Source organism: Misgurnus anguillicaudatus, chromosome 7 (genome assembly GCF_027580225.2).
Source record: "Misgurnus anguillicaudatus chromosome 7, ASM2758022v2, whole genome shotgun sequence".
Classification (NCBI taxonomy): Eukaryota; Metazoa; Chordata; class Actinopteri; order Cypriniformes; family Cobitidae; genus Misgurnus; species Misgurnus anguillicaudatus.
The window spans coordinates 23426411-23444762 of NC_073343.2; the positions used below are offsets into that span (position 1 = coordinate 23426411).

The 18352-nt window shown below is 35.8% G+C and overlaps 2 protein-coding genes across 2 annotated transcripts in view; one reads left to right on the top strand and one right to left on the bottom strand.

Moving 5' to 3' along the window:
• The window catches only part of LOC129417076 (unconventional myosin-VI), a 90364-nt gene extending 79040 nt beyond the window's left edge, over positions 1-11324 (top strand). Inside the window, exons 29-32 of the mRNA XM_073869622.1 lie at positions 464-567; positions 3837-3968; positions 7509-7727; positions 9183-11324. Of these exons, the coding sequence (XP_073725723.1) occupies positions 464-567; positions 3837-3968; positions 7509-7727; positions 9183-9382 (655 nt within the window). The 3' untranslated portion in view covers positions 9383-11324. The remainder of the gene's footprint in view (positions 1-463; positions 568-3836; positions 3969-7508; positions 7728-9182) is intronic.
• A 1231-nt stretch (positions 11325-12555) lies between these two features.
• The window catches only part of LOC129417078 (interphotoreceptor matrix proteoglycan 1), a 41551-nt gene continuing 35754 nt past the window's right edge, over positions 12556-18352 (bottom strand). The window contains exons 17-18 of the mRNA XM_055171526.2: positions 16509-16592; positions 12556-13378 (exon numbers count right to left, since the gene is read on the bottom strand). Of these exons, the coding sequence (XP_055027501.2) occupies positions 13298-13378; positions 16509-16592 (165 nt within the window). The 3' untranslated portion in view covers positions 12556-13297. The remainder of the gene's footprint in view (positions 13379-16508; positions 16593-18352) is intronic.

Sequence of the window (18352 nt, forward strand, 5' to 3'; positions counted from 1 at the left end):
ATAGAGCTAAGGAAAAGCCTGTCACATTAGTCAGAGTACACGTTTTAAATGTTCTCCGTCCACACTGGGTTTCCAGAAGTTGTCTGTATATACACTTAAAGATCTGTAAACTCTTTAATCTCAGAGAGAAATGTGAAAAATATGTCAAAGTAAATAGCAGGCACAACGCTTGTGTAATATGGGTGTCATAATTGGATTGTTCAAGGTTAATGAAATGCTTAACTGTTACTACCGACTAAACAAATTATATTATTTTAAATGTCTCTGTTTTCTCATCTATTCTACTGCATTATGATATTTATCCACTTAAAAGAACATTTTCAAAAATCAGCTTTTACTAGATAAAAATTCCATTTTCATGGTAGACGAATAGCTAGAATCAGTTTTTCAATGTATCTAGATTAATGTCTGTTGTAAGGGCTGTTTTTACTGTGTCAAATGTTCTTCCTCTATGCAATTATAGGGGTGCGCAGGTGCAGGCCAACAAGGTGACAGCTGGGGTGAAGAAGTACGACCTTAGCAAGTGGAAGTATGCTGAACTGCGAGACGCCATTAACACCTCCTGTGGTAAGAACAATGTCAACCCATGAGGTGACCCGGGATCTTTCTGCTCATTTGAGCAATTCATTTTTAGAAGCATTTAATGTGTTGGGGAGAGGAATTAACATGTAAAATTTTGAAGATAGGAATTAATATGTAATATTTTGAAGATGGGAAACCACATGTAATATTTTGAAGATGGGAAACCACATGTAATATTTTGAAGATGGGAATTAGCATGTAATATTTTGGAGATGGGATTTAGCAGCTGCAATTATGGAGATGGAAACTAACATGTAGGGGCGGTTTCCCGGACAGGGATTAGAACCAGGACTAAACCTGAGTTTAATTGGGAAATATAACTAGTTTTAAGAAACATACAGTACTAAAAACATTACTTATGTGCATTTTGAGGCAAAACAAAGGGCACTGATGTATTTTAAGATATGTAACTGTTTTCAGTTTGGACAGCTCTTACATTTATTTTAGTCTAGGACTAGTCTAATCCCTGTCCGGGAAACCGCCCCGTAATGTTTTAGAATTGGGAATTAACACGTACAATTTTGGAGATGGGAATTAACATGTCATTTTAGCATGTAATATTTTGGAGATGAGAATTAGCATGTTATATTTGGAGACAGGAATTAGCATGTAATATTTTGGACATGAGAATTAGCATGTAATATTTTGGAGATGAGAATTGGCATGCAATATTTTGGAGATGGGATTTAGCAGCTGCAATTATGGAGATGGAAACTAACATGTAATATTTTAGAATTGGGAATTAACACGTACAATTTTGGAGATGGGAATTAGCATGTAATATTTTGGAGATGGGAATTAGCATGCAATATTTTGGAGATTGGAATTTGCATGCAATATTTTGGAGATGGGAATTAGCATGTAATATTTTGGAGATGGGAATTAGTATGCAATATTTTGGAGATGGGAAATGGCATGTTATATTTTGGAGATTTAAATTTGCATGCAATATTTTGGAGATGGGAATTAGCATGCAATATTTTGAAGGTGGTAATTGGCATGCACAAATTTGAAGATATGGGAATTGGCATGTATGATTTCGGAGGAGGGAATTGGCATGTACGATTTTGGAGATGGGAATTAGCATGCAATATTTTGGAGATTGGAATTTGCATGCAATATTTTGGAGATGGGAATTAGCATGTAATATTTTGGAGATGGGAATTAGTATGCAATATTTTGGAGATGGGAATTAGCATGTTATATTTTGGAGATTTAAATTTGCATGCAATATTTTGGAGATGGGAATTAGCATGCAATATTTTGAAGGTGGTACAGTAATTGGCATGCACAAATTTGAAGATATGGGAATTGGCATGTATGATTTCGGAGGAGGGAATTGGCATGTACGATTTTGGAGATATGGGAATTGTCATGTTAGATTTTAGAGATGGGAATTAGCATGTAATATTTTGGAGATATGGGAATTGTCATGTTAGATTTTGGAGATGGGAATTAGCATGTAATATTTTGGAGATATGGGAATTGTCATGTTATATTTTGGAGATGGGAATTTGCATGCAATATTTTGGAGATGGGAATTGGCATTTAATATTTTGAAGGTGGGAATTGGCATGTGCAAATTTGAAGATATGGGAATTGGCATGTATGATTTCGGAGAAGGGAATTAGCATGTACGATTTTGGAGATATGGGAATTGTCATGTTAGATTTTGGAGATGGGAATTAGCATGTAACTTTTTGGAGATGGGAATTAGCATGTAATATTTTGGAGATTGGAATTAGCATGTACAATTTTGGAGATGGGAATTAGCATTTAAGTTTTTGGATATTGGAATTTGCATGTCATATTTTGGAGATGGGAATTAGCATGTAATATTCTAGAGATGGGAATTAGCATGTAATATTTTGGAGATGGGAATTAGCATGTAATATTTTGGAGATGGGAATTAGCATGTAATATTTTGGAGATGGGAATTAGCATGTAATATTTTGGAGATGGGAATTAGCATGTAATATTTTGAAGGTGGGAATTAACGTAATATTTTAGAATTGGGAATTAACACGTACAATTTTGGAGACAGGAATTAGCATGTAATATTCTAGAGTTGGGAATTAGCATTTAATATTTTAATGGTGGGAATTGTCATGTAGAAATTTGAAGATATGGGAATTGGCATGTACGATTTCGGTGAAGGGAATTAGCATTTTGGAGATGGAACTAGCATGTAAAAACTAATCAGCCACCTTTTTAGGTAGATGATGATTTAATTCACATTATATATTATTTTATTGAAGTAAATTGCAATCTTCTTCCTGAAAAAATTATGTTCTTAATGTCAAAGAAGTTTCTTTCACTTGATTTTAAAGTGAAAATGACCTGATCACGTTTCTGACAGGTTTGGAGAGATTCGCTTTAATACTCATTTCACACATGTAGAAAGTGAAAAATGGTCTCTAGTTACGACTGGTTTTTGTTCAGAAACGTTGGCTAAAATTATACGTGGGCCGCAGGGTCACAAATACAATTTAAACTACTTGAAATGTTTGCATGTACTTTATAAGGCTAAGACAAAACTTCTAATACTTTATTCACTTTATTCACTGCAAAAACTGCAGTTCATTTATAATATACATTTAGAATGCATTTTATTTGGTATGTCATCCGGTTGCTTGAAAGACAGCATAAACTTACAGCCAGGTGATCTGTGTTAACCCTGCACGGTCGTGCAAGCTTCTATTAAAGCAAGGAAATCTGACAACTTGTGATCCTGTCTGTAAAATCCAATCTAGTCTAATAGCATCATCTCATTTTGAGATGAGTTTGATTTTAGTCATTGATTTCACATTGAGTTCTTTGACATGACCTCACTCAGTCAATATTAAAGCTATCAAGGTTATATTATCATAGAATGTTCATTACATTATGTAGGATGATTTTTTTATGATTTCATTGGTTTTCACAGACTGGGTCACATTTCTATTACAGTTTAACTTAGATTTTTAAACCCAGATTGTCGTTGTGTTTGGTCAGACTTTTGGCCTCATGTTCAGCATTAACAAATTTACACACAAGGAAATGTCTGGGTTACGTATGTAACCATGGTTTCCTGAGAAAGGAAATGAGACGCTGCGTCATGAAATGACACTTTGGGAATTCGCACGCTGCTGGCATGTTCCCAAGTGTCATTTCATGACGCAGCATTGAAGTTCCCTCGAAAGGAAATGCATGTTGTATAAATCTCATCATGCATAACAGTGCAATACTCAATCTTTGATATCTCACCCCTTTAGATATAGATCTGCTGGCAGCGTGCCGAGAGGAATTCCATCGTCGTCTGAAGGTGTACCACGCCTGGAAATCAAAGAACAAGAAAAGAAACACAGATACAGAGATGAGAGCTCCTAAATCGGTCACTGACTATGGTAAGATATGACCTGCTCAGAATACATCAGAATAGACAATCTAATGGTGTAAATGTAATGGTAAAATACTTTAGGAAAAATTAAAGGGTGGAAACAACACATTAGTGTGTCTGTCTCTCTCTCTCTCTCTCCCCCTCCCTCTGTGCTGCTCAGTTCTTCAAGGTTGAACTTTTTTGTTTGTTCTCGGTCTCAAAAGCCTTGCGGCACACATTCACACAAAGTTTTCTGATTAGCGTTAGCATTGTAATGCACATAATGCAGACAGCTAGAACAATATCTCAAGGCGCTAAGTAGCATTTCAAGGGAGTCAAACCTCTCATTTATTTCCCCGCTAAAATGGCACGTCGTTCGCCTTGTGCTTTCTAAGTGTTTGCTCGTGCAGAACAAACAGGAGATTTAGAGTTGTGTGACCTCTAGGTTTTCTTCAAACTTTCCGTCTCTCTTGTTTTCAAATCCTCAGATGTATCTTACCTTCAAACGCTGTTTGAGTGTTTGTATCAGCTGTACTGGGCTTATGCCGCTTCTCTCTTTGAAATGAAATCAGGCATCTAGCTTTACAGTCAATATTGAAGTGCATGAAAGTTCACTGAGAACTTTCTTACATGAAGCCGTTCTTTGTATTTGTTTGATCTTTAGGGATGATAGGTGATATGCACTGATTTATGACTTCACATTTATTGTGTTTGATATGTATTTCATACATATAATATATAAATAGTTTGTACATATCCAGAGAATTTGAGTAGCAGAGGGGTGCTTGCTAAGGCAAACATCACTATTATTTTGGCTTTTACTTGGACAATGGATTTGAACTTCGGTTTGTGCAAACAAAGCACCATTTGTGCTAAGGGCATGAATGATATGACTTGTTGAGAGTAGTCAATTACCTTTTATTTGATCAGCCTTGCCGTATTGGGCGTGCAAGACATTAAAACAGGCAAACAAATACCACTGGCCTACAATGAAATAGGGACCCTGGCCATATAGTGATGGGAGTACATTTGGTACCCAGTCTGTGAAAATCAATCTAAAGTCATCCTACATAAATGTGAAGAAAATTCTGTGAAAAATAACCTTGATATTTTTAATATTAAGGTCAATTCAAATATAGAAATCAATGTAATATCAATAAATTAAATCAAACTTTGTTGCTAGTTATACCGTCTGTACAGTAAATGCCCTAGCAACATACATTTCATTTTAAACTTAATTTAATCATGTTGAACTGGTGTATTGAATTACGTAGATCCAACAATGTAAAAAAATCATTTTAAGAAAACTTAATTCTACCGAGCCCCTAAGGTGACATTGGAGTAAAAAAATCTGAAGTTTAGTTTCATGTGCTTACGTGAAACTTTCATGTGCTCATGTGAAACCTTCATGTGCAGAATTTTTTTCTAAGTTTAGTTTTGCGTGCTCACGTGAAACTATTGCGTGTGCACATGAAACTAAACTTTATTTCATTTTTGCTCCATGCCCCCTTTAGGGGCTCCGTATAATTCAATAATGTGCAACCGTTTTTTTTTTCAGTTTTCACTGAAAAAAGCTTAAAAACGTAAGCCTTAAAATTTTGAGGTAATTCAACTTAAAAATATTAGTTGACAACTTTTTTGAGGCAACTAATAATTTTAAGTTGAATGAACTTAAAATTTTAAGGCAACCAGTTAACTTAACCAGTTAAACTTTTTTACAGTGTAGTAACCACATATTTGCCATATCAGCCATATCACTCTGTAGCCCAAGACTGGTTGCCCACTGAAGCTAAATAGTGTTGAGCCTGGTCAGTACTTGAATGGGAGACCTCCTGGGACAACTACTGTAGGTTGCTGCTGGTAGAGGTGTTAGTAAGACCAGCAGGGGTGTTCACCCTGTGGTCTGTGTGGGTCCTAACACCCCAGTATAGTAATGGGGACACTATACCGTCAAAAAAGTCAGATGAGGTGTTAAACCAAAGTCCTGACTCTCTGTGGTCGTTAAAAATCCCAGGATGTCTTTTGAAAAAGAGTAGGGGTGTGCCCCAGCATCCTGGCCAAACTTGCCCATGGGCCTACTAACAATCCCCTCATATCTTATTGGCTATATCACTCTGTCTCCTCTCCACTAATGGCGCTTTTCCATTGCATGGTACCCAAAGGTTTGGGTCGGGCTTACTTTAGGGGGCTTTTCCACTGGGTGCATTATGTAGTACCCGATACTTTTTTTAGTACCACCTCGGTTGGAGTTCCAAGCGGCCCGAGCTGAGACCAAAACGTGACGCAAAAACACTGTAGATCACTAATTGGTTTGAGAGAATCGTCACTATGAGCGTCATCGCTATAATGAAAAAGATTAGCTTTACCTTCAAGCTCTTGCACTGTCTTGAGTAAGCCTGTTGTCATCTGTGCATTGCTGTAAGTTCCCAAACTCCCTTTTAGCGATGAGAAACATCCACAGTATGAGAATCAGGAACACCATAACAGTTACGCCTATAATCCTTCCCACTCTGAAGTGTTACTAAACTCGATGGAAAAGCTAACCAAGCCAAAGTGAGCTAACCCGACCTAAACCATGGGGTACTATGCAATGGAAAAGCCCTATAATAAGCTGGTGTGTGGTGGGCATTCTGGCGCAATATGGCGGCAGTCATAAATGTAACTAATTATTATTATTATAGTTGTCCTTATTGCTTACAGAGCATTGTTAAAGCGATACTCCAGCCACATTTTTAAATTACCCCATTATGTACTCTTCCTCAGATAATCCGAGATACATATGTCCATCATCTTTCAGACGAACACATTTGGAGTTATTTTAGTAAATGTCCTTGCTGTTTCCAAGCTTATAATGGGAGAATAAAGGGATCAGCGAAAAATTTCTGCCTTTGAAGCCCCCAAAAAGTGCATCCATCATTCACAGAAGTAATCCACACGGCTCCAAATAGTTATGTAAGGTGTTTTGTGGGTAATTAATGCGATATTGTAAGAAAAATATCAACATTTTAAACTTTATAAAATATAATAACTGGCTTATAAAGACGCCAACTTGGACTCACGCAATTCACAAGAGTCACTGCGCAATGTACCCATGGCAATGAACACTCACTACGATAAAACTCTCTACGAGTCTAAGATGGCGCCTTTACCAGAAACTAGTTAATACAGTTTAGAAAGTTTGAAATCTGGATATTTTCTTACAAAATTGCATTGATCACCCGCAGAAGACCTTTATTAGCTCATCAGAGCTGTGTGAATTACTTCTGTAGAGGATGAATGCACTTTTTTGAGGTTTAAAGTCCGAAATTGATCCCTGTTTTTTTACCGTTATAAAGCTTGGAAAGGCATGGACATTTACTAAAATAACTCCAAATGTGTTCTTCTTAAATATGATTGACATGTGTATCTCAGATTGCTTGAGGGGGAGTAAATCAAGGGGTCATTTTGGTATTTGGCTGGAATATCCCTTTAAGCATAGCCAAACCCCAAGCATAATGCCAAGCACCATCTAGTATAATGTAATTGTAGATAATGTATAATAGTATAATTGATTGTTATGTCGCTTCAGCCGAACAGAACCCTGCTCCTCCAGTCCCAGCCCGACAGCAAGAGACCGCAATGAACCGACAGCAGCGTTACTTCCGCATTCCCTTCATCAGACCCGCAGACCAATACAAAGACCCACAGAACAAGAAGAAGGGCTGGTGGTACGCCCACTTTGATGGTCCCTGGATTGCCAGGCAGATGGAGCTCCATCCAGACAAGCAGCCCATCCTTTTGGTAGCAGGTAAGGACGACACCACAGGCGCTGCCAGTGTAGCTTTCTTCCTTATTGACTAATACTTTAATAATGCAATCACAGGTTTAATTCCTGTTAAACCCACAAAGTGATGAAATTTAAAATGCTTGCATTCCAAGTCGCTTAAGTACACTCACCTAAAGGATTATTAGGAATACCTGTTCAATTTCTCATTAATGCAATTATCTAATCTACCAATCACATGGCAGTTGCTTCAATGCATTTAGGGATGTGGTCCTGGTCAAGACAATCTCCTGAACTCCAAACTGAATGTCAGAATGGGAAAGAAAGGTCATTTAAGCAATTTTGAGCGTGGCATGGATGTTGGTGCCAGACGGGCCGGTCTGAGTATTTCACAATCTGCTCAGTTACTGGGATTTTCACGCACAACCATTTCTAGGGTTTACAAAGAATGGTGTGAAAAGGGAAAAACATGCAGTCCTGTGGGCGAAAATGCCTTGTTGATGCTAGAGGTCAGAGGAGAATGGGCCGACTGATCCAACCTGATAAAAGAGCAACTTTGACTGAAAAAAACGCTCATTACAACCGAGGTATGCAGCAAAGCATTTGTGAAGCCACAACCCCAGGTACCAGAAAACCCCACCAGGTACCACTCATCTCCACTACAAATAGGAAAAAGAGGATACAATTTGCATGAGCTCACCAAAATTGTACAGTTGAAGACTGGAAAAATGTTGCCTGGTCTGATGAGTCTCGATTTGTGTTGAGACATTCAGATGGTAGAGTCAGAATTTGGCGTAAACAGAATGAGAACATGGATTCATCATGCCTTGTTACCACTGTGCAGGCTGGTAGTGGTGGTGTAATGGTGTTGGGGATGTTTTCTTGGCACACTTTAGGCCCCTTAGTGCCAATTGGGCATCATTTAAATGCCACGGCCTACCTGAGCATTGTTTCAGACCATATCCATCCCTTTATGACCACCATGTACCCACCATGTCACAAAGCTCAAATCAGTTTTTTAAATTGGTTTCTTGAACATTACAATGAGTTCACTGTACTAAAATGGCCCCCACAGTCACCAGATCTCAAACCAATATAGCATCTTTGGGATGTGGTGGAACGGGAGCTTTGTGTCCTGGATGTGCATCCCACAAATCTCCATCAACTGCAAGATGCTATCCTATCAATATGCGTTCAGCACCTTGTTGAATCAATGCCATGTAGAATTAAGGCAGTTCTGAAGGCTAAAGGGGGTCAAACACAGTATTAGTATGGTGTTCCTAATAATCCTTTAGGTGAGTGTATATAAGATAAGGCAATGATTCTCTCCCACTGCGCACAATGAATTCTTATTCACAAGATAAATTCCCCCTCCTCTGATGTGGCTACCGGAAGATATTACTGTTATCTGCAGATGTGTACTTTATATGTATGTTTACTGTGTATTCAGGCGTAACATTTTATCTTTTGCTGATCCAGGTAAGGACGACATGGAGATGTGCGAGCTGAGTCTGGAAGAAACCGGGCTTACGCGAAAACGCGGAGCGGAAATCCTCCCCCGTCAGTTCGAGGAAATATGGGAGCGCTGTGGCGGAATCCAATACCTGAGAAGCGCTATCGAAAGCAAACAAGCCCGACCCACCTACGCCACCGCCATGCTCCAGAATCTTCTCAAGTGATGATCACACCTTTTCCCTTATTGGTTCACACTCTCCGTGCACACGTAGATGGTAAAGTAGCTAAAAATGAAGGGCTTTTCATCTCTGTGGGCTTTTAGAAGCTTTTAATCCTGCTGTGCAATTCCAGTGAACACAACTACTGTCCACTTTACTGTTTGTTTGTAGTTTGTTATTCATTTGCCGTGAACTTGAATACTAGTTTTCACAAAAATCTGAGCCTTGCTTGAACTTGTCGCTCAGTGATGCCTTAAAGATTGTCATATTTATTTCATCTCATTAGTTATTAGAATACACTGTTAGAAAAAAATAGTCAAAATATGTGCAGTACCCTTAAAAAATGTTTTTTTTCAACAAGAGGTACTAATCTGAACTCTTTAGGTACAAAGGTGTACTTTTTGAAAGGGTACCGCCCCAGTGACGGCTGGGATACATCTTTTGACCATTTTTGTCTGACAGTGTGCCACACTTACGTAACCCTGCACATAAATCTGAAATATTTACCAATATTCTTTATAAAAGGATTAGTTTTGATGCTTAGTGATAGATAGTTTTGTAAAACTGGCTTTGGTCTTGTTAGTTAAAGGTGTGTACTGTACTTATTATTATTATTTATTTTACGTTTCTATTAAAGTGCCCCAAAAAGTGTGAACACACATTGCTTTGTTTAGTGTAGCATCATGACCAGAGTTGTGGCTAGAAGGGATACAGTAAATGCCAAAATCTCCTGTGCTGTTTTGTCCTAATCCTACCCCAAAACCTAACCCTAAACCCAACTTGTCATGAGATTTAGGCTGTATCTGTATCCCATCTATCCAGAAATGCTGTTTTCATCCTTATCCTATCCCTAAACCCAATTTCTGCGATTTTTCCTGTATACATTCTAGCCCTGACCAGTCCATCATAGCAACCCTGGCTCATCCAGGGTGACCGTGGGTGGGGCTTTGAGTTTGACCAATGGCAGATGGGGGTGTTCAGGAAAGCTGTATTTTTGCAGTTCTGTTTGACGTTGCTAGTGGCGCACGAATGACACACTCAACCCGCAAGTTAAAATTCTATCATAAGACTTAATTGGTCATTATTGCAGAGCAACATTCATTATAAAGTTAGTTAAAGTAACTATAAGTCAATCAGAGCTTAATGGTAAGGGCTAATGAGGAACATGCACTGGAATACATTACGTTGCCCTTTCGATAGCAACTTTTTGTCTCACCTTTGTAAACGCAGTAATGGACGATGCCGTACAAGATAATGAAAGCGTCTCTACCTAGAAAAAACATCGTTCGTAATTGCCTTTACGTATATTTGATTATGAATTCTGTTTGATGGTGCATTTCAAAGCAGCTTCATAAAGGAATAGCTGTCGTGCATGGTTACACTCTTGAAATTTTATACTTAAATCATGGTTATATATTTAGGGGGAAAAACGTTTCTTTTATTTTTGGTGAAGTGATGATGTCACTAAAGTTTTGCTGTGAATTCTGTTGGTAGGTGTGGTAGATTTACTCTTTTATTTTTACAGTTATTTATATACAAATTCATGGAAATGTTCTGGTGTGTGTTGTTATGCGGTTCCCTGCCTCTGTCTTGTCTCATTTTGCTCATAACTTCCCAAAGAACAGCAATAATGGAAGCAGCAAGCACATTCATTTGAAGATGTGGCGTAGACCAAATTGCTGCATTTGATTAATTTGCAATCATTATCCAGCCTTTGTTTATTCATATGCTGATGTTTTTCTCTATTTACATCTATTCTGCCCTTTCTAACTGAACTAGTGTCATCTCAAACTAGCAGTTCATGAATATTATAATTGTTAATTATTTGTTTCTTGTCTCTCAGTTTATCTTTAATGTGTTCGGGTTAATAACGCTGTGTTTTTTTCATTTTGGACTGGAAACTGTTGCTCCAATCGCTTTGCTAGACCAGAATAAACACAGTCTACAAAAAGTGTGCATGTGTACTGTGTAGATTTTTCACATGTTTGTTGATGTACTGTAAGAGAGAGAAAGGCTCTGACTGTTCATTATAGTCAATATGATTCATTATGGCACACAACTTAAAGGGGGGTACGTGATTTAAAAAAATGTTTGGATAAGGGAGTCAGGCCGACTATCAAAACACACTTGTAGCCAATCAGCAGTAAGGTGCGTATATACTAACCGTCATTGTTGCCCTGGTTGCGTATGTGTGGGGCGGGTCAAACAAAAGAAGGTCCAGATTCTATTGGGGTAGGGGCGTGTTTGTTTAGATGATTTAAAATGTTAACATTGGCTTTCAGAGATCATGCATCCCGCCTTTAATATAGTCTTTATAGTCCTTCATCAAAATTTGCTCTGGTGTCTTTTATAACATCTCACCCTCTTGTTTTTTAAAGCCCTCACCTCAAACTACAACTTCACAAATATAACTTTTCACGCGGCTGGTGTGAACACACAGTAAAAATATGTACGATCAGGCTGGTATCTCAGTACATGCTAATTTAAAATAATTATATTAGAGTTATTAACAGTTAGGTTTGTCAATTTTTGACCCAACTATGGTTTGGAACTTGTTTAGTATAACTGGGATGGAAAATAACGATTTCTTAAAATATTATTAATTTACGCAAATCATGATTTTGCTCCAATGATTAGTAAGTATGTGAAGTTACAATTTCTGCAACAGAAATAAACCACCTTTTCTGTTTAATATATAAAACAAGGAAATAATTCCCATTCATCTGCAAGTATTCTTGTCTGCTATTGGTGAAAAAAACATGTAACTAATTTATGATCTATACTTAAAAGGACAGTTAACCCAAAAATGAAAATTCTGTCATCATTTACGTGATGAACACGAAGGAAGATATTTTGAGGAATGTTTGTAAACAAACCAATCAGAAGCTCCATTGACTTCCATAGTAGGGAAAAGAATACTGGACTCTTATTCCCTATGTCAATGGGGCTTCTGATCGGTTTGTTTACAAACATTCCTGAAATATTGATGACAGAACTTTCATCCCTGAGTGAACTATCCCTTTAACATACTGTTGACATGTAAATACATGAAATAATTTAAATAATCATCAGAAGAATTTACAGAATACACTGTGAAAAGTTGGATCTCCTTAAAAAGGACTTTAATTGATATCACCTAAAAAGTTTTTTCAACTTACATTTTATTTATATTATCCGATTTTACAATACCTTTGGTGTGTAAGTGTGTGTTATTATATTTACTTCATCTGCCTATTGACGTGGACACGACAATCATTATCATAATTCCGCCCACTTCTGACCACAGCCTGTATATGTTTTTTCATATTTAAATAATTTACTACTCACTATTTAAAGGGACACTCCACTTTTTTGAAAATATGCTCATTTTCCAGCTCCCCTAGAGTTAAACATTTGATTTTTACCGTTTTGGAATCCATTCAGCTGATCTCTGGATCTGGCGCTAGCACTTTTAGCATAGCTTAGCATAATCCATAGAATCTGATAAATCCATTAGCATTGCGCCTAAAAAAAATAATTATACCAAAAACACAAAATAACATTTTTTACCAATAAAATAGGTGCCCTTTAAGTGCCAACTTTTTACAGTGTACTTACATTCATTCTTTGTTTTTGGGACACAAAAATCTAGTTTTGCATTTAAGATATCACCCAGTGTATCAATTTGTAAATACCTCATTGTGAGGGAACAAGGGTTCAGTACATCCAACACATGTACAATAAAATCAATATTAAAACTGATCTAAATAATAAAGTCACAAAGTCCCCATCTCTGGAGGTCTTCTTGGGGTCCCAACTGGTCTTTGAGTGGTCTCTGAATGAGCTTTAAGTGTTGTACCAAACACTCACTACCAATGGATACAAAACAGCTTTTTGTTTGCTTTGAATAGCACTGAAGAGCTTTGGTGCCGCGTCCGGACATCATAAAACAGTCACTTCAAAGCCTTCACTATCAGGACTTCTCAGCAGACAGCAAGAAGGCCTCTTGGCCATCCGCCATGCCTGTAAAAGAACATAACAAATACAGCATGGTCATTAAAAACCAAACAAAACATCACACACACACACACACTTACAATAATCATGCTTAATAATAATAATAATAATAATGCAGCATAGTAGCCTGCAAGACCAACAAAACTTTAAGAATAAAACGTCCTTTCAGAAACGCTATTCAAAAAAGGTGTACATTTTTATTCAGTATAAAAAATCTAAAGAAAATACTTTCATATACTGTTTTTTAAATAAAAAAAAAATCTATATATAATTTTACACAATATTTGAAGGAGGCTGTACTGTATTGTGCACCATGCTAATGTCAGAATCAACATTGTATTGGGTAACACATCATTAGATAGGTCCCTTAATAAGCTTATTGATTTGTTAACACTTTATATTAGGCTACGACCCGCAATGTACTGCGTAATTAAACTGTATTTACAGCGTAGCTATTTAACAACAACAGAGTACTTATAGGTATAAGGGAACAATATGTCAAGTTTGGGGTGATAAAGTGGTGAAAATATGGAAAGTTATACATTATTTATAGTATTTTATTACTACAGGGTACCTATTGTAATATTACGTGACTTTTTGACATTATGTATTGATCTTTTATGATTTTATTGTGAATCATATTCGCTACTTACCTGATGAAGGTGTATTGTATACAGTCGATATACGAGCCACATCGGCAAATAAATATAACAGCACATCACTTTTATTTGAGTAGCCTATATTACTAATATGCTTTTAATAGCAAAAAAATAGCAACTTATTCCCTATTTATCAGATAACTGTAACATTTGCAACATATTTAACGTGTTGCTTTGCAATCGGAAATGCTTGACTCTGAAACTCTTGTTAAAAACGTTTTATTTGAAATGAGACACAATAATCCCTTGTAAAAAATAAGTGTGCTTAAGTGTACTTTTATAAAGTGTACTTATTACAAAAATAATATATTTTAAGTATATACACTAAAGTATGAATTAAATGCAATATTTTTGGCACACTGAATGCACATTAAGTGTAATTAATTTTAAAAATATCATATATTAAGTTGAAATAAAATTTAATAAGTTGCCATTAAGAGTGATTTTTTTGGAACAACTTAATTGTTACTTTATTACAACTTTATATCTACTTTCATAATTGCTTCTAGTGTTTTAAAAATATACTTAAAGTGCACTGTTCAATCTACTGACAAGCAATTAACGTAAAAGTAAAAATAAATACATTGTCAGTGTGTAAATGTCAACAATAAGTATATTGGAGTATATTGCATAAGCAAATGTATTGCAGCTTAGAGGGAAAATACATTTCAAATGCATTAATGCACACAGTATATTATAGACTTAACACATTTAAAATACAATAACAAAATAATTTTGGAAAACACACTTAAGTTGAAATATAAATAAATTATTTCCCATGTTTTCCAATAAAATTATTATTTTATTTCTACCCAGTCTCACAAAGTTTCGTGATATAGTCACGTATTTTTTTTTTAAATTCTTTTTTCGTGCTATTTTCACGAATTTTCGCGTTTTTTCGTGATCGTATAACGAATTACTGTTTTCGTGTGATTATCACGTATTGGTTACTCAACTGCTTTTTCCTATTTTTAAACCATTGTCGCTTTTAGGGTTAGATTTGGTGCTTGCATTAGAATGTCACTTTATATATTGGTTTATACTATTTTTTTATTTATTTTTTTATATGTCGCCTGGGGTTAGAGTTGGGTTTGGTTAGGGATGTCATTTTATGTAAATCTAACCCTAAACCGAAGCGACAATGCTAAGAAAATAAGACAAAACAGTTGAGTAACCAATACGTGATAATCACACGAAAACAGGAATTCGTAATACCATCACGAAAAAACGCAAAAATTCGTGATAATAGCACGAAAAAAAATATTTTAAACACTATAAAATCATAATTATTTAAAATGTATGTTTAAGTAAAACTTAAGTAAACATTTTTAAAAAGTGCATTTAAATGTGTTTAGAAATATTGTCATGAAAGTGTACTTTCTTTACATAAAACTTAATAAGACATTATAACAAAGTGCATTAGTAAAAAGTGCACTTAATTGTGTTACTAAATAGTGTCATTATATTACATTTAAGTACACTTAAGTGGTCTTTAATTTTATTTTATTATATTATCAGCAAGTGCTCAAAAAGCTTCTCAAAAAGTATACTCTTATTATTTTTAAACAAAAAGTATGCTTTCACTACACTTAATCACACTTATTTTTCACAAGGGATGACAAAGCAGCACGCTATTTGTTCCTTTTTAATGGGTGTTATAATTGGTAGAATAAAACTTTGCAAGTGTAAATACAAGTATTTAGCCAAATATAATTTATGCAATGTCAAACCAGAATGAAACAACAGCAGCTCGCGCTGAAGCAAAAGACGACTACATGCGTACTGCGCAGGTGTACAGCGCGCGCGTCTGCAGGAGGTTTGCTGCCTGGAACGCGATCCTGAGGTGAACTTTCTTTAAGAGGGTTTAAAAACTTTCTACACTGTGGAGTACGTGTACGGCTGCGAGTGATGTGAGCAGGATCCGCACGCTGGATAAGGTAACTGGTACACAGCCAATGTCTTTATGTTTTATAGCCTATTAAGCTTATGACCTGTATAATTGAACCATTCTGCTAGAGGACAACAGAGAAGAGAATTACGTTCACAAATCTTTTAGTCACAAAAGGTCACAATTTCACGAATACACAAATGCCAAATGCAAGGTGATAAATCATAAGTGTGAGACGCGATCAGGTTGGGTGGTGATGGAGTAATATTTAAGTTATCACAAATTTTAACACAGTATATTGATGCTTTAATGTTGCCTCTGTACGGAGTAAAATCTCTCTAAATAATAATATTTTATTCATAACACACAAGAATTGGGTCGTCCCCACACCGCAGGGGTGTCCAGTAGCCTACACCAACGGATGGTACAGGCTGAGGTGTTGATGGGAAAGATTAATCATCTTGACAGGATAAATCAAGCTGTCTTGATTATTTACTTTTCGATCAACTCATCAAATTGCTTGTTTTTACCCCAGCAGCTTTCACCAAAGTCACACGTATTGCCTGCTGTCAAGAATTAGCCATCTTACCTCATTATATGTAACACACTGATGGAAGTCAAGCATTTCTGATGCTAACTTTTCTGATCTTCCGCTGTAGAGTTGTCTGGGGATCTGGGAAGGGAATAAAAGAGTGCCATCAATCTTGAACAATTTTCAGTGTTGACATGCCATGCAAAGCAGAGAGGGGTTTGGCACTAAATGGTAATGCAGACTGTCAATAGGCCTAGTTTGAAGAAGAAAACATCTGGTGCAGGAAAAATGTTGATTATCATTCATAATATCATTAGTTTGGACAACTACAGATGCACTGATCTAAATGAGATGCAAAGCCCATACAGCCAATTATTTCTAGTAGGAAAATAATGCCTTTATGTTAAGTAAATAAATAAACAATAGCATAATTTTCATTGTCTTTATGCTTGTTTGTTTATAACCATTACAGACATTTATAAGTTTGCATTACAATTAACTTGGTCTACAAAATTTGAGAAATTATCAACCACCGTGATAAAATGTGTTAATTCTTAAATATTTTGATTAGATAAAATTGAAAACAGGCGTTAAAGGTGCTGGGTGGCTAAAGTTTAAAGTTTTAAAGTTAAGATTTATAATATACACAAACAAGGTGCCTGACGATGATGTCTTGTAGAACAAAGAAAAAGGTACCATATGAAAGTTAATTTATCTTTAATTTGAGATTAAATATTATTACCTAACTATAACTTATTGGTATTTTATTGCAGAGTATGTCTTGGACGGATCTGTGAACAATTACATTTGGTGGTTTGTAAAATTGTCATGTGATATTTTAAAAATTATCATGTGATATTTTCCCTCAGAAATAATTTGATCAGTTTTTTTGTAAAGTTATTTTATTGATATCAATAAAAAGAAAAAAAATATGATTGGTATGGCACCATTTTCATTTCTATTTCAATTTTTTGCTGAAAAGATATGGGGCATAATCGCAGAAAATGAATTATTTTGATGCAATTTTTACCTGAAGCTAAGTCTTGGAAACTGGAGCCAATTAAAGGGGTAAAAAATTCTGTCATCATTTACTCACCCTCATTTACTCACCTTTAGTTCTTTTTTATTTTAATAAACACAAGATATTATAATAAATAAAGCTGTTGTAACCATTGACTTCCATATTAGGAAAACAAATATGATGGAAGTATTGTGATAAATGATGAAAAATATATTTTGATAAATGATGGTAAGCACAAAGTTGATGGTATACCCATTGAATTCCATATTTGTTTTTCCTACTATGGAAGTCAATTTCAATAAGCTGTGTTCTTACCATCATTTATCAAAATATTTTCTGTGTTCAACAGAAAAAAATCGTACTAGTTCAGAACAACATGAGGATAAGAAAATCATGCAGAATTTGACACCTTTTACACTCAGGACTTAATTTACTTTTATTACTGGCACAATTCTGGAAATTTTTAGCTCCTTTCATTTCCAAGGTTTTCTTCTTGTAGATCAGTGACTTGACCGATAACCTGGAGGGCTAAGTCACTTTCTTCAATGGCTTTAAAAAAACGTATACGTTTAAGATAAAGTGGGACTTCCTTGATTTGAATGTTATCAAAAGACAACTCAGATGTTCGTTTTAAAACCGCGAGTGTATCTAACAGGTAAAGTCCTATCTGCTCAAGTTGCAGCTTTTTAGCATTTTATAGGAACAGTTTACCCCAAACTAAAAAGTCTGTAATTGATTTTTTTATTGTGGTCTCACACAAAACTATTGTATAACTTTAGAAGATGACAAATGTAGTGTACAGGTAGTGAAAACCACAATGAATCAATTACTAAACAATTAAATTGTTATTTTTTGGGGGTGAACATGCATCCGAAAGCGC